Source organism: Rhinoraja longicauda, chromosome 42 (assembly GCF_053455715.1).
Source record: "Rhinoraja longicauda isolate Sanriku21f chromosome 42, sRhiLon1.1, whole genome shotgun sequence".
In the NCBI taxonomy this organism is placed as follows: Eukaryota; Metazoa; Chordata; class Chondrichthyes; order Rajiformes; family Arhynchobatidae; genus Rhinoraja; species Rhinoraja longicauda.
In genome coordinates, this window is record NC_135994.1 from 968,961 (window position 1) to 990,426 (window position 21,466).

Consider the following 21,466-nt stretch of genomic DNA (forward strand, 5'->3'; position numbering starts at 1 on the left):
AGATTGAATCTATCCCGAAGGACATCTGAAGAAAATAGTTTCCAGATAAACAGCTTACATGTACAATCATAGAATCATTCCAGCTCTTATGTCTAAATTACCTATCTTATTCATGTTGGCCCTTGTTAAGCAGAAATTTCCTGTCACATCATTTGATTTTTGATTTAGAGATAGAGCGCGGAAACAGGCCCTTCGGCCCACCGGGTCCGAGCCGCCCAGCGATCCCCGCACATTAACACTATCCTACACCCACTAGGGACAATTTTTACATTTACCCAGTCAATTAACCAACATACCTGTACATCTTTGGAGTGTGGGAGGAAACCGAAGATCTTGGAGAAAACCCACGCAGGTCACGGGGAGAACGTACAAACTCCGTACAGACGGCGCCCGTAGTCAGGATCGAACCTGAGTCTCCGGCGCTGCATTCTCTATAAGGCAGCAACTCTACCGCTGCGCCACCGTGCCGCCATTTTCTGTCACAAGTCTCTGGTTCAGATTGATATTCCACATGTTTTGTCTTTGTCTTTTACAGGATGCAACATAATGTAAATGAAAGAAGAATCACAGCTGGACCAGAAATATGACTGACAGCCCACCATAATGATGAGAAGCAGGAGCATAGAAAATTAACCAAGGACAGGATGGAGTGGAAAGGCAAGCCGGAAACCCCACCCTCACAGATTGGTAAGACTCCAACTGCCCTGCAAAATCCAGACCTTGCCCCTTTACCTTATTACATTTATTAATTATCTTTGTCGAAAATGCGCAAAACAATTTGGAATGGAGAATTGGCAGCCTGCCTTAAAGTTTCACCTGCGCCGTTTACCTTTCTGTGTCAGTTAGGGTACGTAGCGGATATTCGGTGGAGGTTCTACGCATCCATCTGCGCTGTTAAGTGGAACGGCACAACTTGCAGTTAGGTGGTGTCTTCCGAATGTTTCTCGGGAGTGCCCAAAACACCTCACATAGAAAGGAATGCACAAAGGAGCGGTACAGTGGCACAGCGGTCGAGTTGCTGCCCCAGGGGGGGAGGAAATCAGAGCACTCGCAGAAAACTCACACGGTCACTGGGAGAACGTACAAACCCCATAGTCAGCACCCGTAGTCAGGATCGAACCCGGTTTTACAATAGACAATAGACAATCGGTGCAGGAGGAAGCCATTCGGCCCTTCGAGCCAGCACCGCCATTCAATGTGATCATGGCTGATCATTCTCAATCAGTACCCTGTTCCTGCCTTCTCCCCATACCCCCTGACACCACTATCCTTAAGAGCTCTATCTAGCTCTCTCTTGAATGCATTCAGAGAATTGGCCTCCACTGCCTTCTGAGGCAGAGAATTCCACAACTCTCTGACTGAAAAAGTTTTTCCTCATCTCAGTTCTAAATGGCCCACCCCTTATTCTTAAACTGTGGCCCCTTGTTCTGGACTCCCCCAACATTGGGAACATGTTTCCTGCCTCTAACGTGTCCAGCCCCTTAATAATCTTATATGTTTCGATAAGATCTCCTCTCATCCTTCTAAATTCCAGTGTATACAAGTCTAGTCGCTTCAGTCTTTCAACATATGATAGTCCCGCCATTCCGGGAATTAACCTAGTAAACCTACGCTGCACGCCCTCAATAGTAAGAATAGCAAGAAGACGTACAGGTTTGTAAGTTAATTGGTTTGTGTAAATTGTAAATTGTCCCTATTGTGTAGGATAGTGCTGGTGTACAGGGTGACTGCGGGTCAGCATGGACTCGGTGGGCCGAAGGGCCTGTTTCCATGCTGTATCTCCAAGGTCGGAAATCTAAAGGAAGAACTGCATTGTACAGTTACATTGAGTAAACTTGGCCGCTATTTTGTACACTGTCGCACAAAGGTGACAAAGAATTGCACAGACCAGACCTCTTCCCTCCAGTGTTCTGTCCATCTTCATCCTGTTGCCAGTGGGAGTTGGCGTTATGTACTGGCAAGAATTTACAGTTCAGAAGTTCCTGCAGATAGTAGGCAGCAGTTGGAGCCACTTCCTTCAACAGCAGTACTCCTATATCAGAAGTTGTGCAGGTTGGTGGGCTAATTGGCCACTGTAAATAGCGTCTAGTATGTGGGTGAGTGACAGAACCCGGGGAAGGTTGATAGGAAGGTGGGGAGGATAAAATGTAATTTGTTTAAATGGGTGCTTGATGATTAGCATGGACCCAGTGGGCCAAAGGGTTTGTTTTGTGCTGTGTGCCTCTGACCCTATCAATCGGTGACTGAATTAATCCAAGACCCTGCTGCCTGTGTCCTGACTTGCACCAAATCTCATTCACTCATCTCCGCTGTGCTTGTTGATTAACATTGGCTCCCAGATAAGCAACAACTCAATTTAAAAAATCCTTGTGTTTGGATCCTTCCAAGGTCCCTATCTCTATCCCCTCAACCTTTTGAGAACTGTGCATTCCTTTATCTCTGCCCTCTTGTGTGTCCCTCACTTGATTAACCCCACTATTGAAAGCCAAACCTTCTGCGTCTGGGCCCGAAGCTCCAGATTCTCTTTCCGAATCTCTTTGTGATTCCACTTCATTCCCTCAGATGCTGTTCAATACTGAATGCTTTGGCATTGCGTCATCTGATTTAATATTTCGTCCTTTGTTTAGTTTAGTTTGGTTGAGAGATACAGTGTGGAAACAGGCCCATCGGCCCACCGAGACTGCACATTAATACTATACTACACACACGAGGGACAGGTTATGCCAAGCCAATTAACCAACGAACCTGTACATCTTTGGAGTGTGGGAGTCGGGCGCTGTAAGGCAGCAACTTTGCCGTTGCGCTTTGGTTTGATGTCAATTATCATCTGTTAAGAATTTCCTGTGAAGCATTAACCTTTACGACATCAAAGGTGTATGAGTACAGATTGTTACTATCTTTGAGTCTTGCATGTAAAGGTTTAGACTCCCTACGTTGTATGTTAGGATTGCAAGGGTACAAATCTCTGCAGATGCCAGGAAATCAGAAGGTATCTTCAACCCCCGTCACGTCAGCCTTGGGAAAAGCTGATGATGGATTACAGTATCTTCAGAATATTTCCAAATGCTTCTGGGAATGATTTGCCCTTATTTTGTCTATTATAATCACTCCTTGTTACTAAACTATGTTTGCATATGTTCATTTTGTAACTCAAATGCATTTTTTGTACTGAAGCTGTGAAAATTTGCTGCAATATATGTTTCCTTTAATCCAGACTTTTTAAAAAAATTATATATCCAGACATAGTCTTTTTTTGAAAGAAAGCTTAATGCTTACAAATCTTGCTCTGAAGGATTAATCTTGTCTGTGCTTTCAAGTTATATTACTTGAATTAACAGTGACTAGACCAAGTGGACCCGTTGGGCCCAAACCTCTCCTGCATTGGTGCAGCACCCTCTCCTCCCCCCTTCCCCCTCCCCCTTCCCCCTACCCCCTTCCCCCTACCCCCTTCCCCCTACCCCCTTCCCTCTTCCCCCTCCCCTCTTCCCCCTCCCCTCTTCCCCCTCCCCTCTTCCCCCTCCCCTCTTCCCCCTCCCCTCTTCCCCCTCCCCTCTTCCCCCTCCCCTCTTCCCCCTCCCCTCTTCCCCCTCCCCTCTTCCCCCTCCCCTCTTCCCCCTCCCCTCTTCCCCTCCCCTCTTCCCCCTCCCCTCTTCCCCCTGCCCCCTCCCCTCTCCCCACTCCCCCTCACCTCTCTCCCACCCCCCTTCCCCTCCCCCTCCCCACTCCCCTCTCCCCCCCCACTCCCCTCTCCCCCGTCTCCCCTCCCCTCTTCCCCCTCCCCTCTTCCCCCTCCCCTCTTCCCCCTCCCCTCTTCCCCCTCCCCTCTTCCCCCTTCCCTCTTCCCCTTCCCTCTTCCCCCTTCCCTCTTCCCCTTCCCTCTTCCCCCTTCCCCCTTCCCTCTTCCCCCTACCCCCTCCCCTCTGCCCCCTCCCCTCTGCCCCCTCCCCACTCCCCCTCACCTCTCTCCCACCCCCCTTCCCCTCCCCTCCCCACTCCCCTCTCCCCCGTCTCCCCCTCCCCTCTTCCCCCCCTCTTCCCCCCCTTCTCCCCCCCCTTCTCCCCCCCTCTTCCCCCCCCTCTTCCCCCCCCCTCTTCCCCCCCCTCTTCCCCCCCCTCTTCCCCCTCCCCTCTTCCCCCTCCCCTCTTCCCCCTCCCCTCTTCCCCCTCCCCTCTTCCCCCTCCCCTCTTCCCCCTCCCCTCTTCCCCCTCCCCTCTTCCCCCTCCCCTCCTCCCCCTCCCCTCTTCCCCCTCCCCTCTTCCCCCTCCCCTCTTCCCCCTCCCCTCTTCCCCCTCCCCTCTTCCCCCTCCCCTCTTCCCCTCCCCTCTTCCCCCTCCCCTCTTCCCCCTCCCCTCTTCCCCTCCCCTCTTCCCCTCCCCTCTTCCCCTCCCCTCTTCCCCCTCCCCTCTTCCCCCTCCCCTCTTCCCCCTCCCCTCTTCCCCCTCCCCTCTTCCCCCTCCCCTCTTCCCCCTCCCCTCTTCCCCCTCCCCTCTTCCCCTCCCCTCTTCCCACTCCCCTCTTCCCCTCCCCTCTTCCCCCTCCCCTCTTCCCCCTCCCCTCTTCCCCCTCCCCTCTTCCCCCTCCCCTCTTCCCCCTCCCCTCTTCCCCCTCCCCTCTTCCCCCTCCCCTCTTCCCCTCCCCTCTTCCCCCTCCCCTCTTCCCCCTCCCCTCTTCCCCCTCCCCTCTTCCCCCTCCCCTCTTCCCCCTCCCCTCTTCCCCCTCCCCTCTCTCCCCTCCCCTCTCTCCCCTCCCCTATCTGCATCCCCTCTCTCCCCTCTCCCCCCCTCCCCTCTCCCCCTCCCCTCCCCTCTCCCCCCTCCCCTCCCCCCTTCCCCTCCCCCTTCCCCTCCCCCCATACTCCATCCTCCTCAACCCCCCTTATCCTCCCCCCTCCCTCCCTAGGAGATAGATCTAAACTTTAAAATGTGAATAACTTTTAAAATATTACACCGATTTCAATGAAACTTCTTCCATTAGCACCAAAGGGACGACGGTGAGTAAGGTGGGCCTAAAATTGTCGCGCTATCATGTACCGTTTTGGCTGTAGTTCAGGAACAAACAAACAAACAAACAAGAGTTTTAGTGTGTAGATATTGAGGTCTGTGCAGTTGTAAGTTGTTTCTGTAGCTCATTTTAAATTACTGCAAATTGTAGTAATTTGTAATAAGGCTGAAAAATATGGGCAAAATGCAGCAGGTCTGGCAGACTAAATTACTGTCTGATCCATTGTTACCTGATGTGAGTTTCCAGACTAAAAGCTATGCTGTTAATCGTGACCTGGCTTAACTGATGGAAACCAAGCCTCCTCCAATCAGTTGCTTGTTTTAACATGATGTGGCTGCCTTTGACATTTGCATTGGTACGACTTCCTGTACAGCTTATGTGTTGAAAATAGGTTTGTATTTTCTCAGCTCCATTTACTTTGGTGGCTGAGTCTTTGGTCAGGAAGTGAGCAGTCCAGGAAGCTTTCATATCACCCAAGGCTCGTAGCAGTGGCAGGTTTTCTGTGAAGCCGGTGACTATGCTGGTATCATCGATGGATCAGTGCATGACACCCTCGTTTCAGAATCAGGCCACGTGTCTGAGGCTCACTGTAGACACTGGAGCACGTAATGCCGACTGACATCCCCAGTGCAGAACTGAAGGATAGAAACATAGAAACATAAAAAATAGGTGCAGGAGTAGGCCATTCAGCCCTTCGAGCCTGCACCGCCATTCAATATGATCATGGCTGATCATCCAACTCAGTATCCCGTACCTGCCTTCTCTCCATACCCCCTGATCCCTTTAGCCACAAGGGCCACATCTAACTCCCTCTTAAATATAGCCAATGAACTGGCCTCAACTACCTTCTGTGGCAGAGAATTCCACAGATTCACCACTCTCTGTGTGAAAAAAACTTTCCCATCTCGGTCCTAAAAGACTTCCCCCTTATCCTTAAACTGTGACCCCTTGTTCTGGACTTCCCCAACATCGGGAACAATCTTCCCGCATCTAGCCTGTCCAACCTCTTAAGAATTTTGTAAGTTTCTATAAGATTCCCCCTCAATCTTCTAAATTCCAGCGAGTACAAGCCGAGTCTATCCAGTCTTTCTTCATATGAAAGTCCTGCCATCCCAGGAATCAATCTGGTGAACCTTCTCTGTACTCCCTCTATGGCAAGAATGTCTTTCCTCAGATTAGGAGACCAAAACTGTACGCAATACTCCAGGTGTGGTCTCACCAATGCCCTGTACAACTGCAGCAGAACCTCCCTGCTCCTATACTCAAATCCCCTCGCTATGAATGCCAACATACCATTCGCTTTCTTCACTGCCTGCTGCACCTGCATGCCTACTTTCAATGACTGGTGTACCACGACACCCAGGTCTCGTTGCATCTTCCCTTCTCCTAATCGGCCACCATTCAGATAATAGTCTGCTTTCCTGTTCTTGCCACCAAAGTGGATAACCTCACATTTATCCACATTATACTGCATCTGCCATGCATTTGTCCACTCACCTAACCTATCCAAGTCACGTTGCAGCCTCCTAGCATCCTTCTCACAGCTAACACTGCCCCCCAGCTTCGTGTCATCCGCAAATTTGGAGATGTTGCATTCAATTCCCTCGTCCAAATCATTAATATATATTGTAAATAGCTGGGGTCCCAGCACTGAGCCTTGCGGTACCCCACTAGTCACTGCCTGCCATTCTGAAAAGGACCCGTTTATTCCTACTCTTTGCTTCCTGTCTGCCAGCCAGTTCTCTATCCACATCAATACTGAACCCACAATACCGTGTGCTTTAAGCTTGCATACTAATCTCTTATGTGGGACCTTGTCGAAAGCCTTCTGGAAGTCCAGATATAACACATCCACTGGTTCTCCCTTATCCACTCTACTAGTTACATCCTCGATGCTGATGTCTTGTTGCCCTCTTGGAAATGTAAAGATCTTACAATGTTGTTCAAAGAAGAGAAGGAACGGGCTTGTGTGCGCTCGTTACGGTTTATCTCTTAACCTCCGACAGTGGAGGTGCTGGCATGCCTTCTTGGTGATTGCAAGTAGGTGCTGGGCCCAGGGCAGGAAATTTGAGATGGGTTTTTTGCACCGACTGTCGGTGCCAGGATTGCGCAGAGAATGGAGGGATATGGATCTGAGATTGGGGAAGGTGTGATAGAAATAGAGAGCAGGGGTTAGTGCCAGGATCTCTGCACAGCGGTGTGCAAATCCCTGCTCTCTGCCGGCCCTCCAGCGGCAATGAATTGCCAAATGCTTAGTGTGTGAGGGCTGGTGTTGTTGGGCTGGCTGCTGCAAACCATGCAGATACTCTGTGCTGAGATGTGGGGCTCGGGACTGCACCCTGGTCGGCGCGGTGAGTGCGGCCATTACCGGGACCGGCAGCCTCAGCTCCACATGTTGACGGACGGCACCGATCCCACGCAGTCTCTTTTGTCACCTCCTGACGGAGCTCCCCCGCTGCAGGGGGTCTGCAGGGTCCCGACCTATCCATGTTCTCCAGAGATGCTGCCTGAGCCGCTGAGTTACTCCAGTACTCTGTGAAACGTCACCTATCCATGTTCTCCACAGATGCTGCCTGTCCCGCTGAGTTACTCCAGCACTCTGTGAAACGTCACCTATCCATGTTCTCCACAGATGCTGCCTGACCTGCTGAGTTACTCCAGCACTCTGTGAAACGTCACCTATCCATGTTCTCCACAGATGCTGCCTGACCCGCTGAGTTACTCCAGCACTCTGTGAAACGTCACCTATCCATGTTCTCCACAGATGCTGCCTGACCCGCTGAGTTACTCCAGCACTCTGTGAAACGTCACCTATCCATGTTCTCCACAGATGCTGCCTGACCCGCTGAGTTACTCCAGCACTCTGTGAAACGTCACCTATCCATGTTCTCCACAGATGCTGCCTGACCCGCTTTGTTACTCCAGCACTCTGTGAAACGTCACCTATCCATGTTCCCCACAGATGCTGCCCAACCCGCTGAGTTACTCCAGCACTCTGTGTCCTTTAGTGTAAAGGCCACAGTCCAAGGCCCTCCTGCCACTGCACAGTGAGGGAGTGGAACCTGTAAAACTACCTTGGACTGTTTGCTGAAGGAATGCATATAAAGAATAATTGTCAAAGCTGACTGAATGGAATGACATGGCTTGTAAAATAGTGATATATACCACAATATTTCTCAACATTGTTGCTCCGCAAGGCTGCGTTCTCGGCCCCTGACTATACTCCCCGTACACCCAAGGCTGTGCAGCCAGGTTCTGCTCTAACTCCATTTACAAGTTTGCAGATGACACCACCGTGGTGAACCAGATCTCAATGATAAAAGGGGGACAGGAAGGAGGTAAAGAGGTTGGTGATGTTGTGTCAAGACAACAACTGCACGCTCAATGTCAACAAATCAAAGGAGCTGGTCCTCGTCTTCAGGAGACGTGGTGGCAGAAACATCCCTGTCTGTTACAACGGCGCTGAAGCGGAAATGGTCACGAGCTTCTGGTTCCCAGGTGTAAATAACACCAACAATTTGTCCTGGTCCAACCACATCGACACTACAGCCCAGAGAACGCACCAACGCCTCTCTTTCCTCAGAAGGCTGAGGAAATTCAGCATATCTTGAATGACTCGTGCTGAACTGATAACAAGGACCCTGTGCTCTACGATCTATTCTCAGGACACACACAGAGACAAACACCAACTGCTGCTGGAAGACCTTCAATTCAGCGGTCGATGGCCCTCTGGCCTGCCTGAAATCACTGGTGTTCCAGTCCAAGGAGCTGTCCGCAACTGAATGCTGCCGCCTGGCTCACTGCAAGACCCAGGAGTGCTTGCTGGGGGACACGCTGAAGCTCTGTCCAGCCACGGTGTGGGACTGACCACGGGTACAGGGGCCACTCCACACTGGTCGGGCCAGACCCTACGTAATGAAAACACTCCTGACACGGCTCATGAAATGTGCGCTCGGGGAAAATTGACATAATGTTGCTGGAATGTGAATCTTGTGTTTAAATAGAATTCTCTCCCTTGTACCGTGAATGGTGACATGTGAGGTGTGGTGACTAATATATTGCTAATTTTATGAATAAAGGGCATTCATCAACCATGGTCTCGATGAATGCTACAGCTGACTGGACGAGCTGACTGACCAACTCCTATTTACTTTGTTCTTGTGTTGGTATTTTGTTGGGGGGGGGGGGGGGGAAGCTTGTTTTCACTTGTGTTGCTTTTCAATCTCTCCAGCCCTGAGACCCAATCTTAACTTTCATAGAAACATAGAAAATAGGTGCAGGAGTAGGCCATTCGGCCCTTCGAGCCTGCACCGCCATTCAATATGATCATGGCTGATCATCCAACTCAGTATCCTGTACCTGCCTTCAATCCATACCCCCTGATCCCTTTAGCCACAAGGGCCACATCTAACTCCCTCTTAAATATAGCCAATGAACTGGCCTCAACTACCCTCTGTGGCAGAAAATTCCACAGATTCACCACTCTCTGTGTGAAAAAAAACGTTCTCATCTCGGTCCTAAAAGACTTCCCCCTTATCCTTAAACTGTGACCCCTTGTTCTGGACTTCCCCAACATCGGGAACAATCTTCCTGCATCTAGCCTGTCCAACCCCTGAAGAATTTTGTAAGTTTCAACCGACAAAAAAAGAAAACTCCATGCTGTATTTTAGTAGCACTTGCAATGCTCCTGTGATACATACTGTAAATACATAGAAACATAGAAAATAGATGCAGGAGTAGGCCATTCGGCCCTTTGAGCCAGGACTGCCATGCAATGTGATCATGGCTGCTCATCTACAATCAGTACCCCATTCCTGCCTTCTCCCCATATCCCTTAATTCCGCTAGCCCCCAGAGCTCTATCTAACTCTCTTCTAAATGCACCCAGTGAATCGGCCTCCACTGCCTTCTGAGGTGTTGCTGGTGGGTGTGAACACAACTGCTCATCATGTATTTGCCACTGATGTCACTGTTCAGGGTATTCCCAGTAGGGAAGCGATTGAACTGGGCAATCCTGGTCGTGGTCGTTGTCTGTACACTTCTGGCTCCAAGTCAGGAGACATGTCTCTCTCCCTCTGGAGTGCGTGTTAGAAGGAGAAGGGGGACAGACATGTGACCTCCACGTTTGCTGGAACGTGGAGAAGTACGCAAGAGCGACACAAGTACACCTGTCTTCAGAATGGAGAGAGGGGTGGGGAGGAACAGAACTGGGAATTTCACAGGGATCATTCGGAAACTTTGAGGAGTTTAAGGGAGACACAAGAAACTGCAGATATTGGAATCTTGATCAAAACACAGTTTAAGGGATTACTCTCATCGTGAATGCAAAGTAAAAGTGTGTTTCTTCCCCATCTGATTGTCATTCGCTGTTGTTTTCTATATATTTTGTTGTGTAATTGCATCCTACTCTCTCCGCTACTTTAAACACGTTCCCCGTATTTTCAGATGCTTCCTTGCTCAGTGACCCGACGCTGTTAATTCCCCGTGCCCCAGCGCTCTGAAATTCTCCCGAAACTTTTCCGCCTCTCCCCCTCCTATTGAGAGGCACATTAAACCTTGTTTCTATTTTGTTTCATCGACATTTTTAGTCATTTGCCTAATTATTTCTTTATGCGCTCGGTGTTTCGTAACACTTCTGCCAAGCGCGTTTGAATGGGGGGGGGGGGTATTTTGCTTTGAAGGCGCTATAATACATTTGTAGAAAAAAGGAACTGCATGTGCTGGTTTACAAATTAAAAAAAGACACAAAGTGCTGAAGTAACTCAGCGGGTCTGGCAGCATCTCTGGAGAACACGGATAGGTGACGTTTTGGGTCGGGATGGAGAGGAGGAGCTGGGACTCGATACAGTTGTTGCCTTTAGACTTTGACTTTTATTCAAATACTGTTAATTACATGTAAACACCAGGCAGCAACAGTAACACGACACTCCGCCCAGGGCAATGTTGTGAATAATGGGGAAGGATCTGTTGACACAAGGAACCACCGGTGCCGGAATCTTGAGCAAAACATAAATGGAAAGATTCCTCTGCGCGCAGTTTTGGGATTGGCGTTCGTCTCGCACGACTGTATCCAGTCTGCACATTCTCGGGGCTGTGAGCAAGCCTGTGGTTGAACCGTTGCGGCTGCTGCATGTTTTGAGATTTTAACCGTTGGGGGGCAATCAAACTTTATTTTAATGGCTGCAGTCTCCCAAACTTTGTACCTAACAACAGCCTGACGTCAGTGAAGTGAATGTCAGACCAGGTAGTGAAACTGCCACAGGTTGCAAGTTGCGGAAGTGCTCTGTACACGAGGTGCGAGCCAAGCTGACGTTTCAAGAAGCTAAAAGGATCTCTCTCTCTCTTTTGGTTTTATTTTTAAAGTCACTCAAATCCAAACTTGCATTTATTTGTGTTGGTGGTGCGGGTGGGCGCGTTGTGCTGGAACAGTATGGGGGAGATCTGCGCCCCCGCAAGGATAGACACAACGCACCGAGTGGCACCGAGTCGGAGGGGAAGATGAATTCTCAAAAGCAGTTGCCCCACTCCCTGGCCATCCGCGGCGAAATCCACAGGTTCGAGAGCGTCCAGCCCAACGTGTACAACGTCTACAAGTTGCTACATCGCGTCGCTGACCCCTCGCTGCGGAGCAACATCCAAGAACTTGTTACACGCATTGAAGGTGAGCAGGTGCATCTCTCCTTGCGAAAATATCCCTCTCTGACTTTTTTGTTTAATAGTCCGCGTTCTGGCGGAAAACGCCTCCAGTTATCTCGCGGTTAACTTGCAAAGTTACTTTGAATTTCCTTTGTTGCCTTTATATTACCAGCTGTCCCCGTAGGTTTTGCCGATCAAAAGAGATCAATGTCATTTGACGTGTAAACATTTCATCCCCGGGACCTGCTTCATTGCTTTTAACCAGGCGGCTGTGATGGCCATTAAATGTTGCAGCGTCGGTTTCTCCAGACGGTGCCGTAACTTCGCGAAGAGCCCCTCGGTGTCAGAAATGGTTTGTCGGGAAGGTGCTATTTGTCACCACAAGGCGCCAGTTTTCCTTGGTTAATTAATCGGTAAAGCTCTGCGTTTGTGACATTTCCCGACTCTCTTTTCAAAAAAAAAAAGAAAAGCAAGATCTAAGAACCGGTTACATTTGCGGTGGCGAATATTTGCGTGTTTGGTCGACATTATGTGTTTTCCCAACGACTCCACCGTCCCACTTAAAGCCGACCATAATCGCTGAACGCCACTGTCCATGGTTTCAGTTTTAAAAGGCATTTTGTGTTTTGACATTCATTTGAAGCTGATTTTTTTTCTCTCTTTCGCGTGTCCATGGTTTTGCTTTTCTTGATGATGAAGGAACACGGGCCTTGAATTTGGAGGTTACCACACTGGTGTGAGGTTTCTTCTGAGCAGTTGACTGAAAAGTTTAATTTCATGTTGACATTTAAAACACACCAAACAGGCACAATAAATCCAAACAGAGTAATGGATGAATAAATAAGTTATGAAGAAAGGCAAACAATGGTGGCAAATGTTGGTTTCAGTGGCAACTCTTGGGAATTTTGGGGCTGGAATCAATTGTGTGCGGTGAGAAGTTAGAATTGACACACGTACATGAGGTCAATTCTTAAAGGCTCCTCCCTTGATAACCATAACATCGGCAGAAAGTATATCAAATGTAGTTCTGCATTGCCAGTATGCCTTGTTCAATAAGTGTAAGAAAATAACTGCAGATGCTGGTACAAATCGAAGGTATTTATTCACAAAATGCTGGAGTAACTCAGCAGGTCAGGCAGCATCTCAGGAGAGAAGGAATGGGCGACGTTTCGGGTCGAGACCCTTCTTCAATAATGTTTTTTTTTGCGTTTTCTGAGGTAGGGTCACTAGTTGTGACAGAATTTTTCCCGCAGCAAGGTTCTGATGAACACTAAGTCGACAAGTGTTTTCATTATTATTTCTCCCAACGACCCTCCCTAACTCTGCAACCACCATGCACTTCGGTCGGTCTCTGTGTTTCTGCTTTTGAGCATCCCTCCATTTCTAATCCCCCACCGCTGGAGGCCGTTCCTGTAATTGCCTTAGCCCTAACATAGAAATTCCTTCCTAGATCTCTTCCTCATAATCTTCTCCCTCCTTAAAATCGACTTCTCTAACCAAGCTTTTAGTCACCTGAGCCAATGTTGCATTGAGCGTTATGAGGAACTGATGCATGTTCATAAGTGATAGGAGCAGTTTTAGGCCATTCAGCCCATCAAGTCCACTCCGCCATTCAATCATGGCTGATCTATCTTTCCCTCTCAACCCCATTCTACTGCCTTCTCCCCATAGCCCTTACTAATCAAGAATCCGTCAATCTCTGCCTTAAAAATATCAATTGACTTGGCCTCTACAGCCGTCTGTGGCAATGAATTCCACAGATTCACCTACCCTCTAACTAAATAAATTCCTCCTCGTCTTTCTAAAGGTACATCCTTGTATTCTGAGGCTATAGCCTCTGGTCCTAGACTCTCCCACTAGTGGAAACACCCTCCCCACATCCACTCTATCCAGGCCTTTCACTGAAGGAGGTAAGGCCAACGGAGATCAGCCATGATCATATTCAATGGCAGAGCAGGCTTGAGAGGCCTGCTTGCCTACGCCTGCTCATGCTTTCTCGTGATAACATGCAGCTGTCTGAATGCTGAAGATGCCACATAAATGGAAGCTATTACATTTTGGTATTTCTTCATTCTTAAGTAATGAAAATCATCTTTCTATGGACAAGTCATTACTCTGACTCCAGAACCCTCGAAGTAACATGCTTGACTAGACAGGGTGGCACAGTGGCACAGCTGGTCGAGCTGCCGCCTCACAGTGCCAGAGACCCGGGTTTGACCCTGACAGCGGGTGCTGTCTGTATGGAGTTTGCACATTCTTCCTGTGACCACGTGGGTTTCCTCCAGGTGCTTTGGCTTCCTCCCACATCCTGAAGACATAGAAGTCGGCTAACTGTCCTCTGCAAATTCCCCCTAGTGTGTAGGGAGTGGATGCGAAAGTGGGATAACGTAGAACTAGAATGAACGGGTGATCAATGGTCGGCGTGGACCTGGTGGGCTGAAGGGCCTGTTTCCATGCTGTATCTTTCACTCAACAGAATGAATTTCAATAGAATGGGTTATGGAGGGAGTCTGAGGTAAAGTGCTGAGAGGCCAATTTCACTCTCATTGGATGCAAGTACTTTTAGAAGTACTCTTCCTCCTGATTACTGTTCAGTGATTTCTTTTGAATGGCGTGGTGATGAACAAGGACAAGAATGGGCTTGGGCACTTGCCTCCAGCACTCCTCGGAGTCAGAGAAAGTTATTGTACTGATGAGGTTATTCTGACCATTTTATTCATCCCTGTTGACTTTCAACAAGCATAATCTCACTTAGTCATAGAGTCAGACAGCATGGAAACAGCCCTTTGGCCCAATGCATCTGTGCCGACCTAGGTGCCTCATCTACGCTAATCCCATTTGCCTGGATTTGGCCCATATCCCTCTGATCCTTTCCTATCCTTGTAAATTCCCAAATGTCTTTTAAATTCTGTTATAGTACTTGCCTCAAGTACCTCTTTAGGCAGCTGGTTCCTTACACCCACCTCCCTCTGAGTGGAAAAAGTTGCCCAAAACAGTCGTATTAAATCTTGCCCTTAAACCTATGCCTTCTGGCTTTTGATTCCCCTACTCAGGGAAAAAGACTGTGCATTCACCCTATCTATACCCCTCATGATTTTGTCCACCTCAATAAGATAACCCCTCAGCCTTCTGCGCCCCATGGAATAAAATTCTAACCTGCCCCACCTCTCCCTATAACACAGGCCCTCGAGTCCTGGCAACGTCCTTGTAAGTCTTCTTTGCACACATCTCAGCTCTTGATCTGTAGCTCTTCGAGTACACAACTAAATCCTCTTTAGCTGTGGTAAGGGTTTTCCTGCTTCCACCACACTTTCAGGCAGTGTGGTCCAGACCTCCACCATCCCCTGGGCGAGAAAGCATTTTCCTCAACACTTTTTGAACCCCTTTGCTTACAAACTTAAACCTACGCCCACTCATTACTGACCTTTCCACCAAGGCGACTAGGTTGTTCCAGTTTGCCTTGCCCAGTGCTCACATGACTTTATGCACCAATTAAATATCTCCTTTGATCCAAAGCATGCAACGCTAACTAAACCTGACCCTCCTTGTACTTGCATTTCTCCAGCCCCGATAACATCTTCATAAGTTTTCTCTGCAATTGCCTTCTCAGTGCAATCACATCCTTCCTGTAATGTGGTGACCAGACTATACGCAGTGCCTAGGCTGCAGCCAAACTAGTATTTAATTTTACATAGCAAAGCTCTTTTAGCCAGCATGTAGCTTAGAGAGACATGTAGCATGGAAACAGGCCCACTGGGTCCACGCACAATAGTTATTTGTTATCCCACTTTCTCATCCACTCCCTGCACACGACGGGCAATTTACAGAAGCCAATTATCCTACAAACCCCCACATCTTTGGGATGTGGTGGAAAACCGGAGCACCAAGAGGAAACCCACGTAGTCACGTAGCGAATGGTATGTTGGCATTCATAGCAAGAGGATTTGAGTATAGGAGCAGGGAGGTTCTGCTGCAGTTGTACAGGGCCTTGGTGAGACCGCACCTGGAGTATTGTGTACAGTTTTGGTCTCCTAATCTGAGGAAAGACATTCTAGCCTTAGAGGGAGTACAGAGAAGGTTCACCAGATTGATCCCTGGGATGGCAGGACTTTCATATGAAGAAAGACTGGATAGACTCGGCTTATACTCGCTGGAATTTAGAAGACTGAGGGGGGATCTTATAGAAACATATAAAATTCTTAAGGGGTTGGAGAGGCTAGATGCGGGACGATTGTTCCCGATGTTGGGGAAGTCCAGAACCAGGGGCCACAGCTTAAGGATAAAGGGGAAGTCTTTTAGGACCGAGATGAGAAAACATTTCTTCACACAGAGAGTGGTGAGTCTGTGGAATTCTCTGCCACAGAAGGTAGTTGAGGCCAGTTCATTGGCTATATTTAAGAGGGAGTTAGATGTGGCCCTTGTGGCTAAAGGGATCAGGGGGTATGGAGAGAAGGCAGGTACAGGATACTGAGTTGGATGATTAGCCATGATCATATTGAATGGTGGTGCAGGCTCGAAGGGCCGAATGGCCTACTCCTGCACCTATTTTCTATGTTTTTTCTATGTCACAGAGAGGGGGTGCAAACTCCACACACAAAGCATCTGAGTTCAGGATCGAACCTGGTGCCATGAGGCAGCGGCACTACCTGCTGCGCCCACTGTGCCGCCCTTCGTGGTGGGCAGCGACTTGTGCCAGGGATTGGCAGGTGGCTGTGATCTTAGCAAGAAGCCGATACTTCAGCAAGCAAGTAGTCATTGTGAAACATATAATAACTGAGTAACCATCTCTTCAGTTGTTTCTGCGCTGGTTCTGGCAGTGGCAGACTAACACATTGGCTTACTTGGCCTAAGATCAGGAACCAGTGTCAAATATGAGGCTCTTGTTAAATGCTTGTGCAAATATGGCGCCCTGGAGCCTGTAAAATTTACCCGAACAAAAACAATGTAAACAACCACTACAAATATTTAAAAATACCATCAGGAATGGCAGCGTCTGTGTATTAATTGTTTGAGGGTGGGAATGGAGCTCAAAGAGCAGAAGTAGTATAAGAAAATAACTGCAGATGCTGGTACAAATCGAAGGTATTTATTCACAAAATGCTGGAGTAACTCAGCAGGTCAGTCAGCATCTCGGGAGAGAAGACTGGATACTGAGTTGGATGATTAGCCATGATCATATTGAATGGCGGTGCAGGCTCGTTCAGTTCAGACTGAAGAAGGGTCTCGACCCGAAACGTCACCCATTCCTTCTCTCCCGAGATGCTGTCTGACCTGCTGAGTTACTCCAGCATTTTGTGAATAAATACCTTCAAAGAGCAGAAGAATCATTATGCTTCTTGGCACCAAAGATCTTAAGCCGGGGCAACACGCACACATTTAAAAATGACCTATTTAGAGGGGCACTTTTAGCAAGCATAATAATAGACAATAGACAATAGGTGCAGGAGGAGGCCATTCGGCCCTTCGAGCCAGCACCGCCATTCAATGTGATCATGGCTGATCATTCTCAATCAGTACCCCGTTCCTGCCTTCTCCCCATATCCCCTGACTCCGCCATCCTTAAGAGCTCTATCTAGCTCTCTCTTGAATGCATTCAGAGAATTGGCCTCCACTGCCTTCTGAGGCAGAGAATTCCACAGATTCACAACTCTCTGACTGAAAAAGATTTTTCCTCATCTCAGTTCTAAATGGCCTACCCCTTATCCTTAAACTGTGGCCCCTTGTTCTGGACTCCCCCAACATTGGGAACACGTTTCCTGCCTCCAACGTGTCCAACCCCTTAATAATCTTATACGTTTCGATAAGATCTCCTCTGGAGACAGGCATGCAAATTCTCATTGTGCTTACTGTTCATTTGGATGGGGAGGCTGTTCCATGTTGCTGGTCCCAAGAATTCCTACTCTGGGGTTTGAAACCCGTGGCTGGTCAGTGTAAATATCATAGCTGTGGTTTTCTATGAAGAATACGCCGTTCTTTTTTCAGTTTTTTTTTAACAGTACAACCCAATAAAATGATGGCTCTGGTAAGGGTACAGAGTAAGAGAGACGCAGTCAAGATGCGAATTGTTATGAGTATGGCAGCCTTGCGGATGTGGCTGGTGGACAGGAAGCAGAATAGAAGGTTGATTTTCAAACTGGGTGCTTTATGTGGCTCACTGGCATTTCTTTTGACAGATGGTTTTAAACAGAAGGGAGATTTGTACCATATTCTCTCCCCCCCCCCACCACCCCCCCCCCCCCCCCCCACACACACACACACACACACACACACACACAGAATGCAATATTATGATTGTTATTTTTTAATCATGAAAGACCTGGACGCGTTTGCCGGGCTATGTTACAAGATTTGAATCAAATGCTCCTTGGGACTGCCGCCTCCTGTAAATATTTGATCAGTGTCTCGTATTCTTGTCTAAAGCTGGCATGGGTTCAAACTACGGTAGCTCAATCAGTACCCCGTTCCTGCCTTCTCCCCATACCCCCTGACTCCGCTATCCTTAAGAGCATGTGCATGCACTAGGTGAATATTACCTATCCACTGCATTTTACTGAGTAGCTTACATTGAGCTCGTGGTTACATTATTGCAGTCAGGCTTGCGGGTTGCTTTATCTTGCTTCAGAGTTGTCAGGTTACTAATGCTGCCTAAACACTTTCTTGGAGAGAGGGAAAGGGCCGATTCCTGAGTATTCATGGAGGAGGTTGGGATGAAGATTTGTTCTTTCTTTCCTCTTCCTAAATCTCCCCTCTTATCTATTCTCCCTTTGACTAATATCACACCCACGGGACTACGTCACAAGTGCAAGCCTGGGCACTGAACATGAGGAGGATGTTATTAATACTGGTGCTTGCAACTTAACACAATATGGATATGTGGAATGAGTTGCCAGAGGAGGTAGTTGAGGCAGTACAAGAACAACATTGAAGGAACACCAGGACAGATATATGGACAGGAAAGATTTAAAGGGATATGGACCAATTGCGGGCAAATGGGACTAGCTTAGATGGGCATGGACGAGTTAGGTCGAAGGGCCTGTTTCCATGCTGTATGAGTCTATAAATTGTTCCTCAGTGAGCATTATCTTCGGAATTAAAAGTTTGTGGTTTGAAGACCTGCTACCAAAGACTTGAGCAGAAATATCCAGGTGAACACTCCTGTGCCATGTGTGGGGTGTCTCATTGTCAGAGATGCTCTCGTTGAATGAAGAATTAAACCGTAACTCCGATTGCTGTCGGAAGGAGATACAAAAGATCCCGATTACACTATTTTGAAAAGAGGTGTTATCCCCAATGTCCAAATTGACATTTAACCCCTGACCCATGTTAGTTGTTATAACAAAAGACACAAACCGCTGGAGTAACTCAGTGAGTCAGGCAGCATCTCTGGAGAACGTGAATGGGTGACGTTTCGGGTCGGGACTCTGGTCTCAGTGTCAAACTAGTTGTGAAACGTTAGAGCATGGGAGCTTGCTGTGCTGAAATTGGATGCGACATTTCCTACTTTGCGACAATCACCACACTTCTCAAAACTCTTCATGAGCTGAGCATGAAGTGAATGGCGCTGCACAGATGCAACTTTTTTTTTTCAATGCTCATTCTTCCACAGATCCAAAGATGAGTCAGTGGATAGCAGAAGTAAAACCCTTCTAACAGCACCTCCCATCCCCGGCCTGCCCAAGGAAGCCAACTTTAACTTCTGAACCAGGGTCCTGACCCAAAACATCACCTGTCCATTCCCTCCAGAGATGCTGCCTGACCCGCTGAGATACTCGAGCACTTTGTGTAAAGCCAACTTTAACGCTTCACTCAAACTGCCATCTGATAGGACTCTCGCAATGACTTCTACCTCTGCTCGAGGCCTCTGCCATGGTTTGTACTGGTTAGTAACCTATTGCATGAAAAAATAGGTATAAAATCATGTTTGTTCATACCATTGGCATTGAGCAAGGAGCTCAAACCAATCATGCTGTGTCCTGAACGTGGAATGTTGCGGCTTCTGTAGAATCAGAAATGAGCAGCCCACTTCCTTGGCTCCCCTCAGCAACCTTACAGCAGGTGAGACCTTTGCTGAATAAATCTGTGGATGTTGAAATGAGGAAAGGGTAGAGAACTCATTCTGAAAATGCCTCGTTGTAGTGCACATTTTACATCATGTTTATCTATCAGAGGCAATGTTACTGCGTGGACCTAATAAGCAAGTGAAGTATTTGGGAAAACCAGGTGTTCAGTGTCTATCGGAAAATGAATAGTTAGAATGGTGGCTCCTTCACAGTTAACAGCTAATCATTTGAAGGAAGTTGACATTCTCTAAGCTCTCATCGGGATGTTTTTTTAGTGCGACCAGTGAAATCCTTTGAGTATTTATTAATGTAATTCAAAATCTTGCTGTGCATGGAAGAATAATCTGTATCTATTGCCTAATGCCTGTCATTACTGCAATGCTAATACTGCCTCCACTTGTGAGGTGTCATGAGGTAGACTGTCGTGGGGTAGACTCACTTCCCTTTCCCATCCCCCCCCCCCCCCCCCCCAATCTTTGCACATCCCCAATCCTGAACTTTCCACTCATCACTTTAATTTCATGTATCTTGTTGTATGACTGTTGGCAGACCAATTTCCCTCCTGGGATAAATAAAGTTCTAAGGTAGACACAAAATGCTGGAGTAACTCAGCGGGTCAGGCAGCATCTCGGGAGAGAAGGAATGGGTGACGTTTCGGGTCGAGACCCAAACATCAGTTTGAAGAAGGGTCTCGACCCGAAACATCACCCATTCCTTCTCTCCCGAGATGCTGCCTGACCCGCTGAGTTACTCCAGCATTTTGTGTCTACCTTCGATTGAAACCAGAATCTGCAGGGGTTTTTTCCAATAAATAAAGTTCTATCGTATCGTCGTATTGTAAGCAGATGAATGGTGCTGTAATGTTTATTCATCAGATATATTATTGAATGATGAATTGCCTACTATAGGCAATAGACTCCTGGATCTTGAGCAGTGCTAAACAGAAGCCTATACAGGTGTGCATTAGATTACATGAATTTAACAATACAGACCTTTTAGCACAGCTTTTCATCTTGCCCCAGCAGCACATCCTTTTGTTCCTTTTCCCCCGCTAACTAGCTTCCCAATTTATGAATATTTACTTTATTTTATGCCAAAATTGGGCTGTGATTGACATCAATAATAGAGGGTTTCCCCCTTCTGTGTCATATCTAGTTGTGTCCAAGAGAATCTCTAGCAGATAAGGTTGCTAGCAGATAAGGGTGTACCGGTCACGATGCTAAGGACTGTGGTACAAACCAGTGCCCAATGTACCTCCATTAACTGTTTCGGACATTAGGTGGATTTTTGATCCTTCTAACCCACCTCTACTGGTGATTTTCTATGAACACTGACAATCATTTATTGAGGGAAATATGTCTTATTACTTCATAAAATTTGTTGGGTAATGTGTATCACTGAGTCATCAACTGAAAACGGCAAACTTAAGAGCAAAACACAAAGGACTGGAGCAACTCAGCGGGTCAGGCAGCATCTGTGGAGGGAATGGATAGATGACGTTTCCGGTCAGGACCCTTCTTCAGGCAAAATGGACAGATGACATTTTGGGTCGGGACCCTACTTCAGACCGAAGAGTCCTGAACCGAAACGTTGTTGTCCATTTTCAGAGTGTTCACTTTTTTCCCCAGTATTTTTCCCTGGTTTGTAGGTTAATTGGCCTCGGTAAAATTGCCCCTAGTGCGTAGGGGGTGGATAACAAAGTGGGATAATGCACAACTAGTGTGCACTGGTGATCGAGGGTTGGCGTGGGCTGGGTGGGCCAAAGGGCC

The 21,466-nt window shown here is 47.9% G+C and overlaps 1 protein-coding gene across 2 annotated transcripts in view; it reads left to right on the forward strand.

Annotated features, from left to right (window-relative positions):
• Positions 1-11,328: 11,328 nt before the first annotated feature.
• LOC144612008 (arf-GAP with GTPase, ANK repeat and PH domain-containing protein 1-like) overlaps positions 11,329-21,466 on the forward strand; it is a 154,154-nt gene continuing 144,016 nt past the window's right edge. For both annotated transcript variants that reach the window (XM_078431438.1, XM_078431439.1), the window contains exon 1: positions 11,329-11,662. In XM_078431438.1, coding sequence (XP_078287564.1) covers positions 11,500-11,662 — 163 coding nt within the window. In that variant the 5' untranslated portion in view covers positions 11,329-11,499. The remainder of the gene's footprint in view (positions 11,663-21,466) is intronic.